We start from the raw sequence: 27,678 nt of genomic DNA on the forward strand, positions 1-27,678 counted from the left end.
AAACACAGTTCCTACTCAGACACAGACAACGCAGGCAGGGGGTATGTCACCAGGGAAACACAGTTCCTACTCAGACACACAAACAGTATGCTCACACCTCAGCATAGAAGCGTGAGGCCAGTCTCTCTCTCTCTCTCTCTCTCTCTCTCTCTCACACACACACACACACACCTCTGTGAAGGATCCTTTGCAGCGCAGTAGTTTGTAGAGGACCGTGATGGGGATGCAGAGCATTGAGGAGAGGGCCAGACACCAGCCCAGCGCCTCGCCCCACAAGGGGTAGGTATACACTGAGTTATACGTCAGGGGCTTGTAGTTCACCACATGGAACAGGAACACTCCCTACACACACACACACACACACACTAGTTAACAACACAGGCAATTTAAAAAGTTTTAATCCCAAAGCCATAATTACATTGATCAGTGAAGCACAGCACAAATGCTCTGGTATTCCAAATACCCTGAACTATGCTAAATCTACATGACTGTAGGCCATAGTGTCCTGCTCTGGAGGGCTGTGCTTTAACAGCCTAACTCACCACACAAACAAGGGGCGTGATGTAGGACCAGCACCACTTCATGTAGGGCATCGGCCGGTAGCCAATCATACGAGCCACATCATCCATGAAACGATCTGCACCTGAGTGAGAGAGAGACGACTGTGACTGACCCAAACTTAAGGAAACTTTGACTATGTACAGACTCAGTGAGCATAACCTTGCTATTGAGAAAGGCCACCGTAGGCAGACATGGCTCTCAAGAGAAGACAGGCTATGTGCACACTGCCCACAAAATGAGGTGGAAACTGAGCTGCACTTCCTAACCTCCTGCCAAATGTATGACCATATTAGAGACACATATTTCCCTCAGATTACAGACTCACAAAGAATTTGAAAACAAACCCGATTTTGATAAACTCCCATATCTACTGGGTGAAATACCACAGTGTGCCACCACAGCAGCAAGATTTGTGACCTGTTGCCACAAGAAAAGGTCAACCAGTGAAGAACAAACACCATTGTAAATACAACCCATATTCATGTTTATTTATTTTCCCTTTTGTACTTTAACCATTTGTACATCGTTACAACACTATATGTAGACGTAATATGATATTGGTCTTTATTCTTTTGGAACTTCTGTGAGTGTAATGTTTACTGTTCATTTTATTGTTGTTCATGTGTATTTGTTTATTATCTATTTCACTTGCTTTGGAAATGTTAGCATATGTTTCCCATGCCAGTAAAGCCCTGCAGTTGAACTGAATTGAGAGATGGGGGCAGAGACAGAGAGACACAGGAATAGAGTGAGAGAGAGAGAGAGAGAGAGAAAGAAGGAAGAGAGATAGAAGTGGTCAATCATGAAGGGAGAGATAACATGGTTTTCTGCATGTCACTTCCCTGCCAAACAGTCTGTGTGTTCTGTGTCACCACATGATGTCTGACACAGAAACAAACAGGCTTCCCAGATCTCACTAACAATCTATTCCTACTGGGCTTTAGTTGGCTTTAGAGCCCATGACACATATTTCATTTCCTCTACTGTGTCTCTCTGTATAAGATTTGTGTGGTAGCCAAGACTGACAGACACACACACACACACACACACACATAAATCACACAAAAATGTACAGCACATCCATCTCTCTCACCACAATTCCCATGTCTTCAATAATCGATGCAATCCCAGTAGTAACCCAGAGATGGCACTCATACAACACACACACACGCACACACACACACACACACACACACACACACACACACACACACACACACACACACACACACACACACACACACACACACACACACACACACACACCTTACCATAGACCCAGGCCACCACCACACACTCCCAGAAGGCCTGCCAGAGCAGTGTGATCCCACTGGCAGAGTAGTAGTCAAACAGCTGGAACACATACATCCCTCCCTGAGAGTCAGAGAGAGGAGGGAGAGAGAGAGAGGAGAGAGAAAGAAAGAGGAGGGAGAGAGAATGTGGGGGTAAAGAGACAGAGAGGAGGGAGAGAGAGAGGAGGGGGAGAAAGAGAGAGAATGTGGGGGTAGAGAGAGACAGAGAGAGTGGGGAGAGAGAGGAGGGGGCGAGAGAGTAGAACGAGAGAGAGGGGGGGAGAGAGAGAGAAAGAGGTAGTAGAGAGATAGGGCCGAGAGAAAGAGAGGAGAGGGATGAGAGAAAGAGAGAGAAAAGGGGAGAGAGAAAGAGAGAGGTAGTAGAGAGATAGTAGAGATAGGTGGAGAGAGAGAGCGTATAGAGAGAGGGGGATTGAGAGCGAGAGAGAGAAGAGGGGGAGAGAGAGAAGAGGTGGAGAGAGAGAGGAGGGAAGAGAGAGAAGAGAGAGCGAGAGATAGTAGAGAGAGGGGAGAGAGAGTAGAGGGAGTGAAAGGGGAGAGAGAGCGAGAGAGTGAAGAGGGGGAGACAGAGTAGAGGGAGTGGGGGAGATAGAGCGAGAGAGTGAGGAAGGGAAAGAGAGAGAGAGCGTACAGAGAAAGAGAGAGCCAGAGGGGAGAAAGAGAACAGATAGACAGAGGGGAGGGGGGAGAGAGTGAGAGAGAGGGGGGAGAGAGAAAGAGAGAACAGAGAGAGAGAGGGGAAGGGAGAGCGAGAACAGTGGGGACGAAAAGACAGAAAAGAAAATGAGAAAGAATGTGAGTTCATGTTGTCTTGTAACAGTGATGTAATATGAACTACTAAATAAGTCCCTTCTGACCTCTTTTCATCCCTCTTCTCTTCATTTATCCCTCCCTCCTTCCCCTCTCCTGACCCTCTTACCTCTGTTACCATGGAGAGGTCGATGAAAAAGCAGGTGATGCAGCATATCGCCACGACAACCTCGCGACGCAGCGAGCCCGCCATAGATTTGGGCGGTAGCATGTCCATGACCCCCGTGACGAAGCCCTCCACCCCAACAAACTGAGAAAGAGATTACTCTGATATTCTGCTACCATACTTTGATATGCTGTCATGTCATAATCATGATTATAATATATCGGATAATATTTTATTTTCTGATACTCTAATAACAGTCACTTCTATAGCAGCGCTGTTTGCGTCCTCGAATGGTCATGGGGGAGAGATAGAGAGAGGAGAGACGGAGAAAGACAGAGAGAGAGAGAGGAGAGATGGAGAGAGGAGTAGTGTATGAACAGAGAGGAGAGATAGAGAGAGATAGAGAGGAGCAGTGTATGAACAGAGGAGAGATGGAGAGAGAGAGATAGAGAGAGGAGCAGTGTATGAACAGAGAGGAGAGATAGAGAGAGATAGAGAGGAGCAGTGTATGAACAGAGAGGAGAGATGGAGAGAGAGAGATAGAGAGAGGAGCAGTGTATGAACAGAGGAGAGATGGAGAGAGAGAAATAGAGAGAGGAGCAGTGTATGAACAGAGAGGAGAGATGGAGAGAGAGACATAGAGAGAGAGAAGCAGTGTATGAACAGAGAGGAGAGATGGAGAGAGAGAAATAGAGAGAGGAGAGAGAGGAGCAGTGTATGAACAGAGGAGAGTGGACAGATGCTCTCTGTGAGGCAGACAGAGGCTCATTGACTGCCTCTGTGCTTGTGGAACAATGGCTGGAGGCCCTGGGACTAACAAAGATGGACTACTTTGATATACAACTCGACAAGTTCAAATGTCACCACTGTGTCAAGGTAAGTGGCTATGTGTGTGAACTCACAGTATGTGTCATAGAACTGCAGACATTAACTGTCGGAATCCCTCTGTGTGTGTGTGTTGTGTATGTGCATTGTCCAATACCTGGCTATCCAGGCCCAGTACCAGCAGCATGAAGAAGAAGAGCGCTGCCCAGACTGGAGCCATAGGCATCAGAGTAACAGCCTTGGGATAGGCTATGAAGGCCAGGCCTGGACCTGGAGAGAGACAGAGAGGCAGAGTTAGTCAGCATTTTCACAACAACAAATGGGGAGAAGTGGATAGACGGGACGGGAAGATGTTTTATCAGGGCACAAGCTGAAAGGGATAAGGAAGGGGTCAGGGTGAGTGTGATGAGGTCAAAGTGAGGATGAAGATATAGGGATGAATCACGGTGGGGAATTAACACCAGCCAAATGCTGGTAGATTTAGCCATTGGCTGGTAGTGTCTATTTTTAGAAGTCACATTGGTGGGTGGTCACAGAGTATTTAGGAACAGTTTTTTTTTTCAATCCAAAGCCAACATGTAAACAATATATATACACTACAGTTCAAAAGTTTGGGGTCACTTAGAAATGTCCTTGTTCTTGGAATATATATATATATTTTTAAGTCCATTAAAATAACATCAAATTGATCAGAAATACAGTGTAGACATTGTTAATGTTGTAAATGACTATTGTAGCTGGAAACTGATGATTTTTTATGGAATATCTACATAGGCGTACAGAGGCCCATTATCAGCAACCATCACTCCTGTGTTCCAATGGCACGTTGTGTTAGCTAATCCAAGTTTATAATTTTAAAAGGCTAATTGATCATTAGAAAACCCTTTTGCAATTATGTTAGCGCAGCGGAAAACTGTTGTCTGATTAAAGAAGCAATAAAACTGGCCTTCTTTATACTAGTTGAGTATCTGGAGCATCAGCATTTGTTGGTTCAATTACAGGCTCAAAAAGGCCAGAAACAAACAACTTTCTTCTGAAACTCATCAGTCTATTCTTGTTCTGAGAAATGAAGGCTATTCCATGCAAGAAATTGCCAAGAACTGAAGAACTGAAAACTGAAGATCTCGTACAACGCTGTATACTACTCCCTTCACAGAACAGCGCAAACTGTCTCTAACCAGAATAGAAAGAGGAGAGGGAGGCCCCGGTGCACAACTGAGAGACTCTAGTTTGAGAAACAGACGCCTCACAAGTCCTCAACTGGCAGCTTCATTAAATAGTACCCGCAAAACAACAGTCTCAACATCAACCGTGAAGAGGCTCCTCCGGGATGCTGGCCTTCTAGGCAGAGTTCCTCTGTCCAGTGTCTGTTTTCTTTTGCCCATCTTAATCTTTTATTTTTATTGGCCAGTCTTGAGATATGGCTTTTCCTTTGCAACTCTGCCTAGAAGGCCAGCATGGTTGCTGATAATGGGCCTCTGTATGCCTATGTAGATATTCCATTAAAAATCAGCCATTTCCAGCTACAATAGTCATTTACAACATTAACAATGTCTACACTGTATTTCTGATCAATTTGATGTTATTTTAATGGACAATTTTCTTTATTTTCTTTCAAAAACAAGGACATTTCTAAGTGACCCCAAACTTTTGAATGGTAGTGTATATTGGAGAGTGCATGCGTTTGAAAAACAAATCTGAAAAAAATGTGGCTGTTAAATGTTTTTGTGGCTGGTAAAATTTGGGCATCCACCAGCCACCTGGATGAGGTACAAGAGTAGTAGTGTTTTGGGGATCTCTGTCCTTACCACTCTCGGCCACCTTGCTGATGTCGACCCCTTGCTCTGCAGCCATGAAGCCCAGCACTGAGAACACCACAAACCCTGCAAAGAAACTGGTCCCACTATTGATCATGGCTAGAACAAACGCATCTCTGCAGAGAGAGAGAGAGAGACTTTAGCATTAGAGACGTAGTATTGATATCAAGCAAACACACACACACGCAGACAGACAGACACATGATTAAATAGGCAATAACATAAAAAGAAAGTGAAATATGTAATAATAGTGAACGAGTAATAGTGAGAAGATGAGTGAGACTAGAAAAGAGAAGTATGGGACGAAAGCTGGAGGCTAAAATAGATTGAAGGACGAAGGAGAAAAAGAGAAAGAGAGAAATAGACAGGAAGATCAGTAGGCTTTTCTCTGATAGCTGCTGTGTTGTCGGTGTAATTTGGATATCGACCCTAAAGGCACGAGAGCAAATGAGCTACTTTAAAAGACTAGGATAGCTGGAGGGCTGAAAGGAGAGAGTGATAGAAACAACATCCATCCAGGACAGTTAGTAATGATACTGTACAGATCAATGTGTTGTTATCACTGTTCTTATTGATTCAAATGATGCTGCTATGACGCAGATCTGACAGGATTGGACAGGCGTAGGCAAAAATAGCTACACTTCCACCTACTTCTACTTTCATTTACTGCATACTTGCTATCCTGTGATACATTAGGCTTGATCGTGAATGAGGATAGAGGGGCAACTCTGTAAAACCCCTATAAAAAAACAATACTGTAATACTATAGTATTACAACTTACTTATACACTACAGTATTCATTGTAGTGTTTTTGCAGACTTTACTGTAGTATTTACTGTAGTATTTACAGGTATCTATAGTATAAATACTATAGTGAAAGAAAACTATGGTATATACTATAGTAATTAATGTATTGTTTTTGCAGCTTGTAGTATACCGTAGTATTTACTGTAGTGTTCTTGCAGAAATTACTGTAGTATTTTAGTTTAATTATCTTTGACATAGAAGTGGAGGCTTTCTCATTGAGGAAACCTATTGGAGAAATACTAAAATAGCAGATTTTCCATAACCTGCAGGAGGACTGGGGTCTGAACAGATAGTTCAGAGCTTCTGCTCTTTTCTATAACCTGTATTGAACACAATATGGTCTATACTTGGAATGTAGGTTTCTCACTGATGTATAGCACAAATTGGGATATGGGGGAGGGGAATAAGCAGGCTATATGCAAATGAGGAACTGCAGTATTTACTATAGTTAAAAAAGTGTTGTTTTTGCAAACATTTTACTACAGTACTATTTACTATAGTATTCTACGACATTCTATAGTAAGTAATACACGTCTAGTATAGTATTCTACAGTATACTACAGAATTCTATAGTAAGTACTGTAGTATTCCATAGTAAACTGTTGTAGTTTTTAATGTGGGTAGAAAAATCCCTACCCTCCCTGTCCCATCCTCCCTGAGATGGATTAACCTCCCTGTAGATAACACTGAGTCATACTGCCAACTCTGTCCCACCAATAAGCCCCATTGTGCCCTTATTAAGAGCCAGCTATACGAGGAGTGTGTACACAACAACATGACCTGCATACTTGAGCTTTGTAGCATTGCTGTTGCTTTATGCAACAACAGTCCAAACAGTCAGCATCCGGATTAGGGCTGTGGCGGTAACAAAAATTTGTCAGCCGGTGATTGTCAAGCAAATAACTGTCGGTCTCACGGTAATTGACCGTAAATTAACATAAACACATTTAGAATCTCCTGGCTTCCACACACAGCCAACAAGCCACTGATGCAGACCTTAGGAACATCTACATTTTAAAAAGTAGAATAAATCCATGTAATATAGCCTACACCTATACCTTGACAATAAATTCATTATTTATTTTACACAGGTCTAAAGAAGCATGATATGAAGAAAATGTAGTCTATTTCAGAAGAACAGAATAGCACACTCTGAGTCGTCCTTATGTTAGGTCCTGATCTGGCTATGCCAAATGGCTGTGGGCTACACTAGTTCATTTGGCAGACAAGATTTGCTTAGAATTCCGTGGCATTATTTTATATTATAAAGAATACAATTGAACAAAGGTGAATAAAACATAAAGGATATTTTCTCCAAACGATTTGAGGGAGTGCGCACATGCGGCTATTCTGTGTTGAGCGGTTAACAAAGAAACAGGTCCTCCTATATGCTTCATTTAGAGTTATTTATGTAACTTCAGTTGTTCTACAAATGTTGGGCTATATGTTTTGATTTTTAATACATTGTAAGGCTGCATGATGAGACTGATGATGATTTGAAAAAAGTCATTGAAAGGCATGAGCTCTGCTTTGTTTTTTTTGTGCAGGCTGTACACACTACATCAGTCACTCATTCACAATTTGATATGCACTTGATAATGCCTAGAATTTCACAGCGGCATCCCCTTTATGGCCGTAATGCACCCAAAAAAATGGCCGTTGTGCCCTTCTCCCTGAGTGCTGCGTGCTCCATCACGTGATCGGGTCTTTCTCACAGGCTACAAGTGAAGACAGACACATCGATGACGCAACTGCGCGCATCATTATCTAATTCCGAGGTGCATATTGAAGATATTGGAAGAACTGTCCACTTTTACTTTTCATCAGCCAACAAGATGAGTAGGCCTAACAAACAGCAAAAGCACTACCCTATGTCAATCTACTATCCCCTATAGAACAAAAGTCAACCTATTCTATTCTGAGCGAGAAATAAATATTCCAAACACAGTCTGGGACAGTTGTGGGATGCGATACATCCCAAATGAATACAACCACTACCATCCCCAAAAACATTTTTACAGAATGTGGTTGACGCAACAGATCAGAATGTTTAGCTTAAAACGTTGATAAACTGTTAGGGTATTTCTTCACATTATAAGCACAGCAATGCGCACATCGTAGTAGGCTATAAGCATGAATGTTCCATTAGCAGAAAACACCATAATCAAAAGTGACAGCAAATGCAATTCTGCATGTAATGGTTTTATTATAAAAGGTGCATTTTTATGGTGAAAATTATTTTCCCCAAAATGTAAACTCACATGCTGCTTATGTATGATAGTTAAGCTCTACACCCCTTGTAAAGCGGATTATTGTTCTTAATTTTAAGAAGTTATTAGGCCACTTTAGTTGTGATACAAACCTTATTAAAACATATAGGCCTATGGGCTAGGCTACATGCGGTGTGTGACTATGATTAGAAAAAGTCGCAAAAAAGGGCATTGTTTCTTATGCTGGGCATCATTCACAAATGATAATATATAATTCACAAGTGATAGGCTAATATTGTCACCCATCAGACTATTCTTGATTTAATATTGTCTTTACATATACTAAATAATATCCAGTACCAGTCAAAAGTTTGGACACACCTACTCATTCAAGGGTTTTTCTTTATTTTTACTATTTTCTACATTGTAGAATAATAGTGAAGACATCAAAACTATGAAATAACTCATATGGAATCATGTAGTAACCAAAAAAGTGTATTTATATTTTAGATTCTTCAAAGCAGCCATCCTTTGCCTTGATGACAGCTTGGGACACTCTTGGCATTCTCTCAACCAGCTTCACCTGGAATGCTTTTCCAACAGTCTTGAAGGAGTTCCCACATATGCTGAGCACTTGTTGGCTGCTTTTCCTTCACTCTGCGGTACAACTCATCCCAAACCATCTCAATTGGGTTGAGGTCGGGTGATTGTGGAGGCTAGGTCATCTGATGCAGCACTCCATCACTCTCCTTCTTGGTCAAATAGCCCTTACACAGCCTGGAGGTGTGTTTTGGGTCATTGTCCTGTTGAAAAACAAATGATAGTCCCACTACGTGCAAACCAGATGGGATGCAGAATCATCCCTGCAGAATGCTGTGGTAGCCATACTGGTTAAGTGTGCACTGAATTCTAAATAAATCACTGACAGTGTCACCAGCAAAGCACCCCCACACCATCACACCTCCTCCTCCATGCTTCATGGTGGGAATCACACATGCGGAGATCATCCGCTCACCTACTCTGCATCTCACAAATACACGGCGGTTGGAACCAAAAATCTCAAATTTGGACTCATCAGACCAAATTACCAATTCCCACCAGTCTAATGTCCATTGCTTGCGTTTCTTGGCCCAAGCAAGTCTCTTCTTCTTATTGGTGTCCTTTAGTAGTGGTTTCTTTGCAGCAATTTACCATGAAGGCCTGATTCACACAGTCTTCTCTGAACAGTTGATGTTGAGATGTGTTACTTGAACTCTGTGAAGCATTTATTTGGGCTGCAATTTCTGAGAATGGTAACTCTAATGAACTTATCCTCTGCAGCAGAGGTAAGTCTGGGTCTTTCTTTCCTGTGGCAAGGCTCATGAGATCCATGTTCAATGTTCATCATAGCGCTTGATGGTTTTTGCGACTGCACTTGAAAAAACTTTCAAAGTTCTTGACATTTTCTGGATTGACTGACCTTCATGTCTTAAAGTAATGATGGACTGTCGTTTTTCTTTGCTTATTTGAGCTGTTCTTGCCATAATATGGACTTGGTCTTTTACCACATAGGGCTATCTTCTGTATACCAACCCTATCTTGTCACCACAAAACTGATTGGCTCAAACACATTAAGAAGGAAAGAAAGGAGGACGCTTTTCCCCCTGGTTAATTTTCATGCCAGCTAGGTAGGCTATACTCCAGTTGCAAATATACTGCTAAAAAAAATAAAGGGAACACTTAAACAACACATCCTAGATCTGAATGAAAGAAATAATCTTATTAAATCCTTTTTTCTTTACATAGTTGAATGTGCTGACAACAAAATCACACAAAAATAATCAATGGAAATCCAATTTATCAACCCATGGAGGTCTGGATTTGGAGTCACACTCAAAATTAAAGTGGAAAACCACACTACAGGCTGATCCAACTTTGATGTAATGTCCTTAAAACAAGTCAAAATGAGGCTCAGTAGTGTGTGTGGCCGCCACGTGCCTGTATGACCTCCCTACAACGCCTGGGCATGCTCCTGATGAGGTGGCGGATGGTCTCCTGAGGGATCTCCTCCCAGACCTGGACTAAAGCATCCGCCAACTCCTGGACAGTCTGTGGTGCAATGTGGCGTTGGTGGATGGAGCGAGACATGATGTCCCAGATGTGCTCAATTGGATTCAGGTCTGGGGAACGGGCGGTCCATAGCATCAATGCCTTCCTCTTGCAGGAACTGCTGACACACTCCAGCCAAATGAGGTCTAGCATTGTCTTGCATTAGGAGGAACCCAGGGCCAACCGCACCAGCATATGGTCTCACAAGGGGTCTGAGGATCTCATCTCGGTACCTAATGGCAGTCAGGCTACCTCTGGCGAGCACATGGAGGGCTGTGCGGCCCCCCAAAGAAATGCCACCCCACACCATGACTGACCCACTGCCAAACCGGTCATGCTGGAGGATGTTGCAGGCAGCAGAACGTTCTCCACGGCGTCTCCAGACTCTGTCACGTCTGTCACGTGCTCAGTGTGAACCTGCTTTCATCTGTGAAGAGCACAGGGCGCCAGTGGCAAATTTGCCAACCTTGGTATTCTCTGGCAAATGCCAAACGTCCTGCACAGTGTTGGGCTGTAAGCACAACCCCCACCTGTGGACGTCGGGCCCTCATACCACCCTCATGGAGTCTGTTTCTGACCGTTTGAGCAGACACATGCACATTTGTGGCCTGCTGGAGGTCATTTTGCAGGGCTCTGGCAGTGCTCCTCCTGCTCCTCCTTGCACAAAGGCGGAGGTAGCGGTCCTGCTGCTGGGTTGTTGCCCTCCTACAGCCTCCTCCACATCTCCTGATGTACTGGCCTGTCTCCTGGTAGCGCCTCCATGCTCTGGACACTACGCTGACAGACACAGCAAACCTTCTTGCCACAGCTCGCATTGATGTGCCATCCTGGATGAGCTGCACTACCTGAGCCACTTGTGTGGGTTGTAGACTCCGTCTCATGCTACCACTAGAGTGAAAGCACCGCCAGCATTCAAAAGTGACCAAAACATCAGCCAGGAAGCATAGGAACTGAGAAGTGGTCTGTGGTCACCACCTGCACAGCCACTCCTTTATTGGGGGTGTCTTGCTAATTGCCTATAATTTCCACCTGTTGTCTATTCCATTTGCACAACAGCATGTGAAATTTATTGTCAATCAGTGTTGCTTCCTAAGTGGACAGTTTGATTTCACAGAAGTGTGATTGACTTGGAGTTACATTGTGTTGTTTAAGTGTTCCCTTTATTTTTTTGAGCAGTGTATAAGCAATGTGCTTAATATTAGGAAAGTTGAGAAATAAATATAGTAGGCCTAGCCTACAGAAAGCTGATGGGATTCTCCTCTTTTTAGTAGAGACCATCAGTCTGTTTTCTTGCGGAATTGCATAGCCTATTGAAATGTTTCGCAACATGAGCTCATGGGCTCTCATGAAGTGTTTGATTAGATTTTTGAATACATTTACATTGATGTCAGAGTGATTAGAGGGACAATAGAGTGCTGAGTACCAGGCAGTTAGCCAGTTTGGTAGGCTACTAACAACCAGCATCAGAGCTTGGAGAAGCCTAATTACCGTGACTTAACGGTCACATGGTTTTTGACTGCCTTCATGACTCGTGACCGCCGGTGTAGTGGTAATACAGTCACCGTAACAGCCGTAACAGATAATAGTTCATGGCTACTGTATGTTGAGAGTGATTTGTGGACAGGAGGTGAATGTGCTGATTGGTCCCTGATGATGAAGCATTGTTTTAACAGGTCCATTCATCAGCTCCGTCATCTACTAGACCTAGAAACCAAATCAAAACTATTCATCAGCTCCGTCATCTACTAGACCTAGAAACCAAATCAAAACCATTCATCAGCTACGTCATCTACTAGACCTAGAAACCAAATCAAAACCATTCATCAGCTCCGTCATCTACTAGACCTAGAAACCAAATCAAAACTGTTCATCAACTCCGTCATCTACTAGACCTAGAAACCAAATCAAAACTATTCATCAGCTCCGTCATCTACTAGACCCAGAAACCAAATCAAAACTATTCATCAGCTCCGTCATCTACTAGACCTAGAAACCAAATCAAAACTATTCATCAGCTCCGTCATCTACTAGACCTAGAAACCAAATCAAAACTATTCATCAGCTCCATCTTCTACTAGACCTAGAAACCAAATCAAAACTATTCATCAGCTCCGTCATCTACTAGACCTAGAAACCAAATCAAAACTCAAACTCTCTCATGCCCTCAGTTTACCCTCATTTACAGTTTATGGTTATCATATAGCCTACATCAGAGGGCCATGACTAGCTAATATGAACACCTTCATAACTGAGACTGCATGTACATTTCTAACTAAGGTAAACAATAAAGAATAGAACAAAGTCATTGAAAGGCTCCTCCTAAATGGACATTCCATAAATTCCTGCTAAGGCCTAACATTAGTGTCGAGACTTGGTATCTATTAAAAAGCATCCATATTATTGGCAACGTCCAGAAAACTGCCATTTTAGGAAGTTGGGTTTGTTTACATTTCTGAGTCAGTTTAGGCTAAACACATGCTAGAAGCATCTCAGCCATTCAACCCAGACCTGCTGCAGCAGTGGGACTAGTGAGGGAGCTGACTCACTCTGATTATTAGATGTTATACTCAGACACTCTTGGGAGAATAATGGAAGTTCAAGACAATGCTTTTTTTTCTCTTACATTTTATCCTACTAAAAATAAACCAATAACTAATTATCCCTGCAGTTTTTTGGGGGATCGACTTTGTGGTCATGTTTGGTAGCAGTGGTTGATGGGTTTTATGGTCTAACTGTGCTTTTTTGTCATACTTACTGGTAGCAGTTGTTGTGGAAGCGGTTGTAGCTGCCCAGGGCAGTTAAAGCACCCAGACCAATGGCATAGGAGAAGAAGATCTGAGTGCCAGCATCGATCCACACCTAGGAACACAACATGAATATTTATGTTAAAACAATCCTTGCATATCCCTGTGCAACACATGCTGTCTGTACTGTACACACCATACCTGGGCTTCCCAGAGTTTGGACCAGTCTGGTTTCAGGTAGTACACAATCCCATCCAGCGCTCCAGGTAAGGTTACACCATGGGCCAACAGAACCACCAGGACCAGGTAAGGGAACAGAGCTGTGAAGTACACTACCTACAGAGAAGGAAACAGAGCTGTGAAGTACACTACCTACAGGTAAGGAAACAGAGCTGTGAAGTACACTACCTACAGAGAAGGGAACAGAGCTGTGAAGTACACTACCTACAGAGAAGGGAACAGAGATGTGAAGTACACTACCTACAGAGAAGGGAACAGAGATGTGAAGTACACTACCTACAGAGAAGGAAACAGAGCTGTGAAGTACACTACCTACAGAGAAGGAAACAGAGCTGTGAAGTACACTACCTACAGGTAAGGAAACAGAGCTGTGAAGTACACTACCTACAGAGAAGGGAACAGAGATGTGAAGTACACTACCTACAGAGAAGGGAACAGAGATGTGAACTGACTGCTAGTGTTTCCTCCAACACTAGTTTATTACTTGACTTACAGACCTTATAGTATATCAATTGGTTGTTTCAAACCACCTAAAACCAACTTCGGCATAAAAGATGGTAATAAGAGCTAGAGTAGGGTCTCCACACTGGTGGGTGTGATGACATGACGTAACGACCTCAAACAAGTGTGTGAACGTCTACAGTGCATTCGGAAAGAATTCAAACCCCTTGACTTTTTCCACATTTTGTTATGTTACAGCCTTACTCTAAAATTGATATAATTATACTTTTTCTCTCATCAATCTACACACAATACTCCATTTACATAAGTATTCAGACCCTTTACTCAGTACATTGTTGAAGCACCTTTGGCAGCGATTACAGCCTCGGGTCTTCTTGGGTAAAACGCAACAAGCTTGGCGCACCTGTATTTGGAGAGTTTCTCCCATTCTTCTCTGCAGATCCTCTCAAGCTCTGTCAGGTTGGATGGGGAGCGTCACTGCACAGCTATTTTCAGGTCTCTCCAGAGATGTTCGATCGAGTTCAAGGGCCACTCAACGACATTCAAAAACTTGTCCCAAAGCCACTCTTATGTTTTCTTGGCTGTGTGCTTAGGGTCTTTGTCCTGTTGGAAGGTGAACCTTCACCCCAGTCTAAGGTCCTGAGCACTCTGGCAGGTTTTTATTAGGATCCCTCTGTACTTTGCTCCGTTCATCATTCCCTCAATCCTGACTAGTCTCCCAGTCCCTGAGAAACATTGCCACAGCATGATGCTGCCACCACCAGGCTTCACCGTAGGGATGGTGCCAGGTTTCCTCCAGACGTGAAGCTTGGCATTCAGGCCAAAGAGTTCAATCTTGGTTTCATTAGACCAGAGAATCTTGTTTCTCATGGTCTGATTCCTTTAGGTGCCTTTTGGCAAACTCCAAACGGGCTGTCATGAGGCTTTTACTGAGGAGTGGTGGAGTGCTGAAGAGATGGTTGGCCTTCTGGAAGGTTCTCCCATCTCCATAGATGAACTCTGGAGCTCAGTCAGAGTCACCATGGGGTTCTGGGTCACCTCCCTGACTAAGGCCCTTCTCCCCCGAATGCTCAGTTTGGACGGGCGGCCAGCTCTAAGAAGAGTCTTGGTGGTTTGAAACTTCTTCCATTTAAGAATGATGGAGGCCACTGTGTTCTTGGGGATCTTCAATGCTGCAGAAATGTTTTGGTACCCTTCCCCAGACCTGTGCCTTGACAATCTTGTTTCGGAGCTCTACGAACAATTCCTTTGACATCATGGTTTTGCTATGACATGCACTGTCAACTGTGGGACCATATAGACAGATGTCTGCCTTTCCAAATCATGTCCAATCAATTGAATTTACTACAGGTGGACTCCAATCAAGATGTAGAAACATCTCAAGGATGATCAATGGAAACAGGATGCACCTGAGCTCAATTTTGAGTCCCATAGCAAAGGGTCTGAATATTTATGTAAGTAAGATATGTTTCTTTTTCTCATAGATTTGCAAGAATTTTAAAAAAAATCTGTTTTCACTTCGTCATTATGGGGTATTGTGTGTAGATTGATGAGGATTTTTTTGTATTTAATCCATTTTAGAATAAGGCTGTAACGTAACAAACTGTGTAAAAAGGAATCTGAATACTTTCCGAAGGCACTGTAGTTAAAAAATTCACCAATATTCACAACAGCCATTCATTATTTGATCATTTCATTTAAATCAAATCAAATCTAATACACATGGTTAGCAGATGTTAATGCGAGTGTAGCGAAATGCTTGTGATTCTAGTTCCGACCGTGCAGTAATATCTAACAAGTAATCTAACAATTTCACAACAACTACCTTATACACACAAGTATAAAGGAATGATTAATAATATGTACATATAAATATATGAATGAGCGATGACCGAACGGCATAGAAAAGATGCAGTAGATGGTATACAGTACAGTATATACATATGAGATGAGTAATGTAGGGTATGTAAACATTATATAAAGTGGCATTGTTTAAGTGACTAGTGATACATTTATTACATCCAAATGTTAATTATAAAAGTGGCTAGAGATTGAGTCTGTATGTTGGCAGAAGCCACTCAATGTTAGTGATGGCTGTTTAACAGTCTGATGGCCTTGAGATAGAAGCTGTTTTTCAGTCTCTCGGTCCCAGCTTTGATGCACCTGTACTGACCTCGCCTTCTGGATGATAGCGGGGTGAACAGGCAGTGGCTCGGGTGGTTGTTGTCCTTGATGATATTTTTGTCCTTCCTGTGACATCGGGTGGTGTAGGTGTCCTGGAGGGCAGGTAGTTTGCCCCCGGTGATGCGTTGTGCAGACCTCACTACCCTCTGGAGAGCCTTACGGTTGTGGGCGGAGCAGTTGCCGTACCAGGCGGTGATACAGCCCGACAAGATGCTCTCGATTGTGCATCTGTAAAAGTTTGTGAGTGTTTTTGGTGACAAGCCAAATTTCTTCAGCCTCCTGAGGTTGAAGAGGCACTGTTGCGCCTTCTTCACCACGCTGTCTGTGTGGGTGGACCACTTCAGTTTGTCCGTGATGCGTACGCTGAGGAACTTAAAACTTTCTACCTTCTCCACTACTGTCCCGTCGATGTGGATAGAGGGGTGCTCCCTCTGCTGTTTCCTGAAGTCCACAATCATCTCCTTTGTTTTGTTGACGTTGAGTGTGAGGCTATTTTCCTGACACCACACTCCGATGGCCCTCACCTCCTCCCTGTAGGTCGTCTCGTCGTTGTTGATTATCAAGCCTACCACTGTAGTGTCGTCTGCAAACTTGATGATTGAGTTGGAGGCGTGCATGGCCACGCAGTCATGGGTGAACAGGGAGTACAGGAGAGGGCTGAGAACGCACCCTTGTGGGGCCCCAGTGTTGAGGATCAGCGGGGTGGAGATGTTGTTTCCTACCCTCACCACCTGCGGGCGGCCCGTCAGAAAGTCCAGGACCCAGTTGCACAGGGCGGGGTCAAGACACAGGGTCTCGAGCTTAATGACGAGTTTGGAGGGTACTATGGTGTTAAATGCTGAGCTGTAATCGATGAACAGCATTCTTACATAGGTATTCCTCTTGTCCAGATGGGTTAGGGCAGTGTGCAGTGTGGTTGCGATTGCGTTGTCTGTGGACCTATTGGGGCTATAAGCAAATTGGAGTGGGTCTAGGGTGTCAGGTAGGGTGGAGGTGATATGATCCATGACTAGTCTCGCAAAGCACTTCATGATGATGGAAGTGCTACGGGGCGATAGTCGTTTAGCTCAGTTACCTTATCTTTCTTGGGAACAGGAACAATGGTGGCCCTCTTGAAGCATGTGGGAACAGCAAACTGGGATAGGGATTGATTGAATATGTCCGTAAACACAAAAGCTAGCTGGTCTGCGCATGCTCTGAGGACGCGGCTAGGGATGCCGTTTGGGCCGGCAGCCTTGTGAGGGTTAACACGTTTAAATGTTTTACTCACGTTGGCTGCGGTGAAGGAGAGCCCGCAGGTTTTGGTAGCGGGCCGTGTCAGTGGCATTGTATTGTCCTCAAAGTGAGCAAAAAAGTTGTTTAGTTTGTCTGGGAGCAAGACATTGGTGTCCGCGACGGACCTGGTTTTCTTTTTGTAGTCCGTGATTGACTGTAGACCCTGCCACATACGTCTCGTGTCTGAGCCGTTGAATTGCGGCTCTACTTTGTCTCTATACTGACGCTTAGCTTGTTTGATTGCCTTGTTGAGGGAATAGCTACACTGCTTGTATTCGGTCATGTTTCCGGTCGCCTTGCCATGATTAAAAGCAGTGGTTTGCGCTTTCAGTTTTGCATGAATGCTGCCATCAATCCACAGTTTCTGGTTGGGGAAGGATTTAAGAATTCACCGTGGGTACTACATCACCGATGCACTTGATAATATACTCGCTCACCGAATCAGCGTATACATCAACATGTTATTGTCCGATGCTTTCCGGAACATATCCCAGTCCACGTGATCGAAGCAATCTTGAAGCGTGGAATCAGATTGGTCGGACCAGCGTTGAACAGACCTGAGCATGGGTGTTTCTGTTTAAGTTTCTGTCTTTAGGCTGGGAGCAACAAAATGGAGTTGTGGTCAGATTTGCCAAAAGTAGGGCGAGGGAGGGCTTTGTACGCGTCGCAGAAATTAGAGTAGCAATGATCCAGAGTGTTGCCAGCCCGGGCCACGCTTTCGATATGCTGATAAAATTTAGGGAGCCTTGTTTTCAGATTAGCCTTGTTAAAATCCCCAGCTACAATAAATGCAGCCTCAGGATATGTGGTTTCCAGTTTACATAGAGTCCAATGAAGTTCTTTCAGGGCCGTCGAGGTGTCTGCTTGGGGGGGGGGGGTATACATGGCTGTGACTATAATCGAAGAGAATTCTCTTGGTAGATAATGCGGTCGGCATTTGATCGTAAGGAATTCTAGGTCAGGTGAACAAAAGGACTTGAGTTCCTGTATGTTGTTATGATCCCAACACGACTCGTTAATCATAAGGCATACACTCCCGCCCTTCTTCTTACCAGAGAGATGTTTGTTTCTGTCGGCGCGATGCGTGAAGAAACCGGGTGGCTGTACCGACTCCGATAACGTATCCCGAGTGAGCCATGTTTCCGTGAAACAGAGAATGTTACAATCGCTGATGTCTCTCTGGAAGGCAACCCTTGCTCGAATTTCGTCTACCTTGTTGTCAAGAGACTGGACATTGGCGAGTAGTATACTCGGGAGCGGTGGGCAGTGTGCTCGTCTATGGAGCCTGACCAGAAGACCGCTCCGTCTGCCCCTTCTGCGGCGCCGTTGTTTTGGGTCGCCTACTGGGATCCGATCCATTGTCCTGGGTGGTGGTCCAAACCGAGGATCTGCTTAAGGAAAGTCGTATTCCTGGTCGTAATGTTGGTAAGTTGACGTTGCTCTTATATCCAATAGTTCCTCCCGACTGTATGTAATAAAACCTAAGATTTCCTGGGGTAACAATGTAAGAAATGATACATAAAAAAACAAAATACTGCATAGTTTCCTAAGAACGCGAAGCGAGGCGACCATCTCTGTCGGCGCCAAACACTCCAACAAACACTCCAACAAAACTTACAGACAACACAGTTTTTCCAGAGGCGGTGGCATAGGTGACAATAGCATAGGAGAAGAAGATCTGAGGGTCAGAGTCAATCCACAGCAACACCACATGAACACACACACACATATGCATGCACCCAAACCCACACACAGATTCTTCTGACACAACATTAGGAACACAACATGAACACCAACATGCACGCACAGTCAAAGAATAACTCCCAGTATATGGGGAAAAACTCATGGCTCTGTTCTACTTCACAGCTCTGTTCTCTTCCCTGAAGCACATACGCAGATTTGGGATTTTGCTGAGAAAGCAACTTCCCGGTATCCTTTGCTAATCTTGTGTTAGAGCCTCCTAACCGTATTTAATAAAGTTGGGGGAAAAAAAGGAACATATTTGCCTTGATCTGCAGGCACCCCCCTATCTGCCCCCCGCCCCTCAAATGCACACAGAAGAGAAAGAAACTAATCGGCTTAAGTGGCCGGCTCAATTACCCTCCTTTTTTTCACCCTGCTCTGTGAGCTTTGGCTATTTCTGTGGAACACATAAACACGTTTGCATACCTACATAGACACACAATTATTTGTACAGATACATAAAACAACAGAAACAAACCCACGTACACACATGCAAATTGGAGCACGGGAGAGTCGGAGTCCAAATCAAAGTATGCGAAACAGAGCACGAAGGGGGTACTTCTCGAATGCGTACTCGTTTGTACATATACATATTTTGAAGCATGCATTGATGCAAGCTTCAATGGAAAGTATTTACAGAAAGTATTTGCACATTTATTGAAATCAATGGCGGCTATTACTATTTGAGCTGAATCGGGAGAAAATAAACTCCAACGTCAGAATGAAATGTTGCCCATTTACATCTGATACGTTGCCTGTGGTAATTTTGGCATATTTACCTGCCTACAATACCCACTGTAGTGTGCGTAGATCGCAAGCCCATAGTAAGTCAATAGGGCTAACTGGCTAGCTACTACTATAAGCTAGCCAGATAGCCATAAAGAATTGTTAGCTAGCTACCTATCCACGAAGAATGTACATCTTGTCCTGGCTGGAAGAAGGTTCAGTGAATGGGTAAGTTCATAGTAAGTCAATAGGGCTAACTCGCCAGCTAGCTAGCTAGCCACAAATAATTGGTAGCTAGCTACCCACCAAAAATTGATATCTACCTTGCATAACATTAGTTTTAGGTAATTTTTGCCTGTTTAACTAGCTGGATAGCTAGATTATTACGATTCACATATAGTTGCTAATTATGAATTAAAATGCTTGCTTTGTGTATACAGTGCATTCAGACCCCTTGACTTTTTCCACACTTTGTTATGTTACAGCCTTATTCTAAAAGGGATTAAATAAAACATTGTCCTTATCAATCTACACTTATTAATACCCCATAATGACAAAACGAAAACAGATTTTTTAATAATCTCTAATGTATTAAAAGTAAAAAACAGAAATACCTTATTTACATAAGTATTCAGACCCTTTGCTATGAGACTCGAAATTGAGCTCAGGTGCATCCTGTTTCCATTGATCATCCTTGAGATGTTTCTACAACATGATTGGAGTCCACCTGTGGTATATTCAATTGACTCGACATGATTTAGAAAGGCAAACATCTGTCTATATAAGGTGTTTGCAGTTGACAGTGCATGTCAGAGGCAAAAACCAAGCCATGAGGTCGAAGGAATTGTCCTTAGAGCTCCGAGACAGGATTGTGTTGAGGCACCAATCTGGGGAAGTGTACTAAATATTCTGGAGCATTGAAGGTCCCCAAGAACACAGTGGCCTCCATCATATTTTAATGGAATAAGTTTCAAATCACCAAGACTCTTCCTAGAGCTGGCCGCCTGTCCAAACTGAGAAATCGGGGGGAGAAGGGCCTTGGTCAGGGAGGTGATCCAGAACCCGATGGTCACTCTGACAGAGCTCCAGAGTTCCTCTGTGGAGATGGGAGAACCTTTCAGAAGGACAACCATCTCTTCAGCACTCCACCAATTAGGCCTTTATGGTAGAGTGGCCAGACGGAAGCCACTCCTCAGTAAAAGGCACATGGCAGCCTGCTTGGAGTTTGCCAAAAGGCACCTAAAGGACTCTCAGACCATGAGAAACAAGATTCTCTGGTCTGATGAAACCAAGATTGAACTCTTTGGCCTGAATGCCAAGCGTCATGTCTCGAGGAAACCTGGCACCATCCTTAAGGTGAAGCCTAGTGGTGGCAGCATCATGCTTCAGAGCGCTCAGGACCTCAGACTGGGGAAGAAGGTTCACCTTCCAACAGGACAAAGACCCTAAGCACACAGCCAAGACAACGCAGGGGTGGCTTCGGGACAAGTTTCTGAATTTCCTTGAGTGGCTCAGCCAGAGCCCGGATTTGAACCCGATTGAACATCTCTGGAGAGACCTGAAAATAGCTGTGCAGCGACGCTCCCCATCCAACCTGACAGAACTTGAGAGGATCTGCAGATAAGAATGGGAGAAACTCCCCAAATACAGGTGCGCCAAGCTTGTAGTGTCATACCCAAGAAGACTTGAGGCTGTAATCACTGCCAAAAGTGCTTCAACAAAGTACTGAGTAAAGCATTGGAATACTTATGTAAATGTGATATTTCAGTTTTACATTTTTAATACATTTGCAAAAAATTCTAAAAACCCATTTTTGCTTTGTCATTATGGGGTATTGTGTGTAGATTTTAATCCATTTGGAATAAGGCTGTAACACAACAAAATGTGGAAAAAGTCAAGGGGTCTGAATACTTTCCAAATACATTGTATCTTGTTTCGTCGCTACTGTTGCCATTGTCCTGGCTGGAAGAAGGTTCAGTGAATGGGAAGGTGCAGTGTGAGGTAATACAGTAAGGGGAGTGTGAGGCAATTCAGTAGGGGGAGAGTGAGGTAATACAGTAGGGGGAGAGTGAGGTAATTCAGTAGGGGGAGTGTGAGGTAATACAGTAGGGGGAGTGTGAGGTAATTCAGTAGGGGGAGTGTGAGGTAATACAGTAGGGGGAGTGTGAGGCAATACAGTAGGGGGAGAGTGAGGTAATTCAGTAGGGGGAGTGTGAGGTAATACAGTAGGGGGAGTGTGAGGCAATACAGTAGGGGGAGTGTGAGGCAATACAGTAGGGGGAGAGTGAGGTAATTCAGTAGGGGGAGTGTGAGGTAATACAGTAGGGGGAGTGTGAGGCAATACAGTAGGGGGACTGTGAGGCAATACAGTAGGGGGAGTGTGAGGTAATACAGTAGGGGGAGTGTGAGGTAATACAGTAGGGGGAGTGTGAGGCAATTCAGTAGGGGGAGTGTGAGGTCATTCAGTAGGGGGAGTGTGAGGTAATACAGTAGGGGGAGTGTGAGGTAATACAGTAGGGGGAGTGTGAGGTAATACAGTAGGGGGAGTGTGAGGTAATACAGTAAGGGGAGTGTGAGGTAATACAGTAGGGGGAGTGTGAGGTAATACAGTAAGGGGAGTGTGAGGTAATTCAGTAGGGGGAGTGTGAGGTAATACAGTAAGGGGAGTGTGAGGTAATACAGTTGGGGGGGTGTGAGGTAATACAGTAGGGGGAGTGTGAGGTAATACAGTAAGGGGAGTGTGAGGTAATACAGTAGGGGGGGTGTGAGGTAATACAGTAGGGGGAGTGTGAGGTAATACAGTAAGGGGAGTGTGAGGTAATACAGTAGGGGGAGTGTGAGGTAATACAGTAGGAGGAGTGTGAGGTAACACAGTAGGGGGAGTGTGAGGTAATACAGTAAGGGGAGTGTGAGGTAATACAGTAGGGGGAGTGTGAGGTAATACAGTAGGGGGAATGCGAATGCTTCTCAAATATAATGTTTTACGCATTCCTCACACTCTTGTCCTCACAAGAACGTCCTCGGAGAATGCACTCAGAGCACGAGAATGTGGAGCACGGTAGTATGCATATTGAGAAACATCCTGTGTGTGTGTTGCTGTGGGACCACTAGGTAGAAGTTCATTAAAGTTAGAGAGTATTGAGTGTGAACTATACAAGCCAGGCATTTACGGTTCTCAACCCACACATGACAAACATAAGAGTACTTCCACACAAAGGCATCTACTAAGGCTGTGGTTCACAAACTTTTTATAGTCCCGTACCCCTTCAAACATTCAACCTCCATCTGCGTACCCCCTCTAGCACCAGGGTCAGCACACTCTCAAATGTTGTTTTTGCCATCATTGTAAGCCTGCCACACACACACACTATACGATACATTTATTAAACATAAGAATGAGTGTGAGTTTTTGTCACAACCCGGCTCGTGGGAAGTGACAAAGAGCTCTTATAGGACCAGGGCACTAATAATAATAATAATAATAATCAATCGTTTTGCTCTTTATTTAACCATATTACATATAAAACCTTATTTGTCAATTGAAAATTGTGAATAACTCAAAGGTTAATGAGAAGGGTGTGCTTGAAAGGATGAACTCTGCAATGTTGGATTGTATTGGAGAGCCTCAGTCTTAAATAATTTTCCACACACAGTCTGTGCGTGTATTTAGTTTTCATGCTAGTGAGGGCTGAGAATTCACTCTCACACTGGTACGTGGTTGCAAATGTCATCAGTGTCTTAACAGTGCTATTTGCCAAGGCAGGATACTCTGAGCGCAGCCCAATCCAGAAATCTGGCAGTGGCTTCTGATTAAATACAATTTTCACAGACCGCTTCTTGCAATTTCGATGAGACTCTCTTGTTCAGATATCGGTAAGTGGACTGGAGGCAGGGCATAAAACGGATAATGAATCCAGTTGTCTGTGTCATCTGTTTAGGGAAAGTACCTGCGTAATTGTGCACCCAACTCACTCAGGTGCTTCGCTACATCACATTTGACATTGTCTGTAAACTTGAGTTCATTTGCACACAAAAAATCATACAATGATGGAAAGACCTGTGTGTTGTCCTTGTTAATGCAGACAGAGAAGAGCTCCAACTTCTTAATCATAGCCTCAATTTTGTCCCGCACATTGAATATAGTTGCAGAGAGTCCATGTAATTCTAGATTCAGAACATTCAAGGGAGAAAGAACATCACCCAGATAGGCCAGTCGTGTGAGAAACTCGTCATCATGCAAGCGTTCAGACAAATGAAAATGATGGTCAGTAAAGAAAACTTGAAGCTATGTCTCTCTGTCATGGCTTTAGCGCCATTAGTACAGATACCAACACATCTTGACCACCAAAGTCCATTTGATGTCACAATGCTGTCCAGTACCTAAAAAATATCCTCTCCTGTTGTCCTGGTTTCCAGTGGTTTGCAGAAGAGAATGTCTTCCTTAATTGACCAGGAGATGTGCCAGGCCCGCCTGTTGACTCATCCAGCTGTAATGCATAGAATTCACTGGCTTGTATGTGAAGCAGTAATTGTTTCAAAACACCTCCTGCCATGTCACTGATGTGTTGTGAAACAGGGTTGTTTGATGAAGACATTGTCTGTACAGTTCTTTTGGCCTTTTCCCCCAGCATTGTCCCAGCCATATCCGCAGCAGCAGTTAGAATTAAGTCCTCCACAATAGTATGGGGCTTGCCTGTCCAAGCCACTCAGTAGCTCACCATATAAAACACTTCTAGCCCCTTCTTATTAATGGTATCTGTTGCTTTTATACATGTCTTACTACTCGAAAGTCGTCTTAATTCTCGCTCAAAAAACTCCTGTGACTTATTTTTCAAATTGGCATGTTTTGTTTCTAAATGTCTGCACAAGAGTGAAGGTTTCATCAGGTTGTGAGATAGTACTTTTGCACATATAAACACTGTGGCTGAGGAAAGGCACTACTCCCAATATAAGTGAACCCCAAATCAATGTAGTTCTCATCATATTTGCGACTCTTTGATGGTCCAAAGTCCCTGTCTGTTGGTCGGTTCTTTCCCGGGTAAGGGGGCAGTAGCTCTTCGGCTGTGTCCATGCTAGCTGGACTAGTAGTAGCAGTACTACCATTAGCCTCTACGGGCTAGGGGGCAGTATTGAGAATTTTGGAAAAAATATGTGCCCATTTTTAACTGCCTCCTACACCAACTCAGAAGCTAGAATATGCATATTATTGTTCAGGTTTGGATAGAAAACACCCTAAAGTTTCTAAAACTGTTTGAATGGTGTCTGTGAGTATAACAGAACTCCTATGGCAGGCAAAAACCTGAGAAGGTTTCATGCAGGAAGTACCCTGTCTGACAAGGTGTTGTTGTTCTTGCTTCTGTTTATTGAAGAGTCAGGATCTTAGCTGTAACGTGACAATTCCTAGGGCTCCAATAGGCTCTCAGAACCCGGGAAAAACCTGAACGATGACGAGGCAGCCTCAGGCTGAAACACAGAATCCCCTTTTCCAAGTGGCCCATCAGAGGACAATGGAATTAGGCGCGTGCGCGATTCGACCCCGTGCAGTATTTTCCTTCGGCTGTTTAGCTAATTGCAGATTCCCGGTCGGAATATTATCGCTTTTTTACGAGAATAATGGCATAAAAATTGATTTTAAACAGCGGTTGACATGCTTCGAAGTACGGTAATGGAATATTTAGATTTTTTTTGTCACGTTCTGCGCCATGCGCACGACCGTGATTTACCATTCTGATAGTGTCTAGAACGCACGAACAAAACGCCGCTGTTTGGATATAACGATGGATTATTAGGGACCAAACCTACATTTGTTATTGAAGTAGAAGTCCTGGGAGTGCATTCTGACGAAGAACAGGAAAGGTAAGACCATTTTTCTTATAGGAAATGTGATTTTGGTGAAGGCTAAACTGGGTGGGTGTCTAAATAGCTAGCCCGTGATGGCTGGGCTATGTACTTAGAATATTGCAAAATGTGCTTCATCCGAAAAGCTATTTTAAAATCGGACATATCGAGTGCATAGAGGAGTAATGTATCTATAATTCTTAAAATAATTGTTATGCTTTTTGTGAACGTTTATCGTGAGTAATTTAGTAAATTGTTAGTAAATTCCCCGGAAGTTTGCGGGGGGTATGCTTTTTCTGAACGTCACATGCTAATGTAAAAAGCTGGTTTTTGATATAAATATGAACTTGATTGAACAGACATGCATGTATTGTATAACATAATGTCCTAGGTGTGTCATCTGATGAAGATCATAAAAGGTTAGTGCTGCATTTAGCTGTGGTTTGGGTTTTTGTGACATTGTATGCTAGCTTGAAAAATGGGTGTCTGATTATTTCTGGCTGGGCACTCTCCTGACATAATCTAATGTTTTGCTTTCGTTGTAAAGCCTTTTTGAAATCGGACAGTGTGGTTAGATTAACGAGAGTCTTGTCTTTAAATAGCTGTAAAATAGTCATATGTTTGAGAAATTTAAGTAATAGTATTTCAAACGTTTTAAAAATCGCGCCACAGGATTCAACTGGCTGTTACGTAGGTGGGACGAATTCGTCCCGCCGGTCCCATAGAGGTTAGAGCTGTTATGTTTCTCTATGGATGCAGGTCTTACCTTTTTAAACCATTTATCAATTTTCGAGCAAACGCAATGAGCAGCAGCTACGTTTGGCTACATATGAACCTTTAGTGGAATTCCCGCGAGAGAGTAACGGTTAATGTGATTGGATGTTAATTATTTGACTAGGCTACCTGTATTTGACATTGTGTTGTTATTTAGCTGAAAACTAGATGGTTTAATTTAATTTTTGGTAGTGAAACGAGGCGACTCAGGCGAGAAAAAAACCTCACCCAAATGTATAGCCCCGTTGGAAAATATAAATGGACTGTTTGAAAATGTGAAAAAATAAAATAAATGTTTTTCTATATTTATATTTTAAATGTGAATCCCATTTTTCTTTGGCGTACCCCCGACGGCATTGAGCGTGTACCCGTTTGGAAATACCTGTACTAAGGCAACACACACACACACACACACGCATGTTTTTCCAGTCCCACAAATGAGTTGATTTTACATGTGTGCTTACAAGTGTGTCTGATTATATTTGTCAGTCTAGACATTATGATCCGTACTAAAGCTGCTTTGAGGTCAGAGGGCAAAGTGGAGAATGGACAAAGCTCTACAGCTAGACTCACAAGAACACAGAAATTCCATTCTCGTTAATGTTGCTACAGTAGCTACATGTTTTGTTTTTACATTGTTTGGATTGAAAATACTTTTCTAGGCAGAAAAAAACCCTGCATCTTACCTTAACTTAAGCTAAACAAAGCACAAGACATATCCTTACACCCACACTCACCCACCCGTTCACTGACCTTGCCTGTGCCTTTGACTCCCTTCCAGATGCAGAAGTAAACAATAACCCAGGTGGCGATCAGACAGAGGACCATGTGAGTGCTGATGTCACCAGGCTCATCCAGACCACCAGAGAGACGGAGCACCTTACGCCTGACACACATACACAGAGAGAGAGAGAGAGAGAGAGAGAGAGAGTGTAATGTTTACGGTTAATTTTTATTGTTTACTTCACTTTTGTATATTGTCTACTTCACTTGCTTTGGCAATGTTAATATGTTTCCCATGCCAATAAAGGCCCTTGAATTGAATTGAGGGAGAGAGAGAGAGAGAGAGAGAGAGAGAGAGAGAGAGAGAGAGAGGTCAGACAAAAATAATAGACAACCAATAACCTATGGTTAGGTAGTCAGCCCTATGACCA

At 43.5% G+C, this 27,678-nt stretch overlaps 1 protein-coding gene across 2 annotated transcripts in view; it reads right to left on the bottom strand.

Annotated features, from left to right (window-relative positions):
* The window catches only part of si:ch211-117c9.5 (sodium- and chloride-dependent creatine transporter 1), a 44,969-nt gene that overhangs the window by 1,935 nt on the left and 15,356 nt on the right, over window positions 1–27,678 (bottom strand). For both annotated transcript variants that reach the window (XM_029723912.1, XM_029723911.1), the window contains 9 exons: window positions 27,278–27,410; window positions 13,484–13,618; window positions 13,294–13,397; window positions 5,424–5,548; window positions 3,773–3,885; window positions 2,794–2,934; window positions 1,833–1,935; window positions 543–643; window positions 172–342 (listed from right to left, as the gene is read on the bottom strand). In XM_029723912.1, coding sequence (XP_029579772.1) covers window positions 172–342; window positions 543–643; window positions 1,833–1,935; window positions 2,794–2,934; window positions 3,773–3,885; window positions 5,424–5,548; window positions 13,294–13,397; window positions 13,484–13,618; window positions 27,278–27,410 — 1,126 coding nt within the window. The remainder of the gene's footprint in view (window positions 1–171; window positions 343–542; window positions 644–1,832; window positions 1,936–2,793; window positions 2,935–3,772; window positions 3,886–5,423; window positions 5,549–13,293; window positions 13,398–13,483; window positions 13,619–27,277; window positions 27,411–27,678) is intronic.

The sequence above is a fragment of the Salmo trutta genome, chromosome 30 (assembly GCF_901001165.1).
Source record: "Salmo trutta chromosome 30, fSalTru1.1, whole genome shotgun sequence".
In the NCBI taxonomy this organism is placed as follows: Eukaryota; Metazoa; Chordata; class Actinopteri; order Salmoniformes; family Salmonidae; genus Salmo; species Salmo trutta.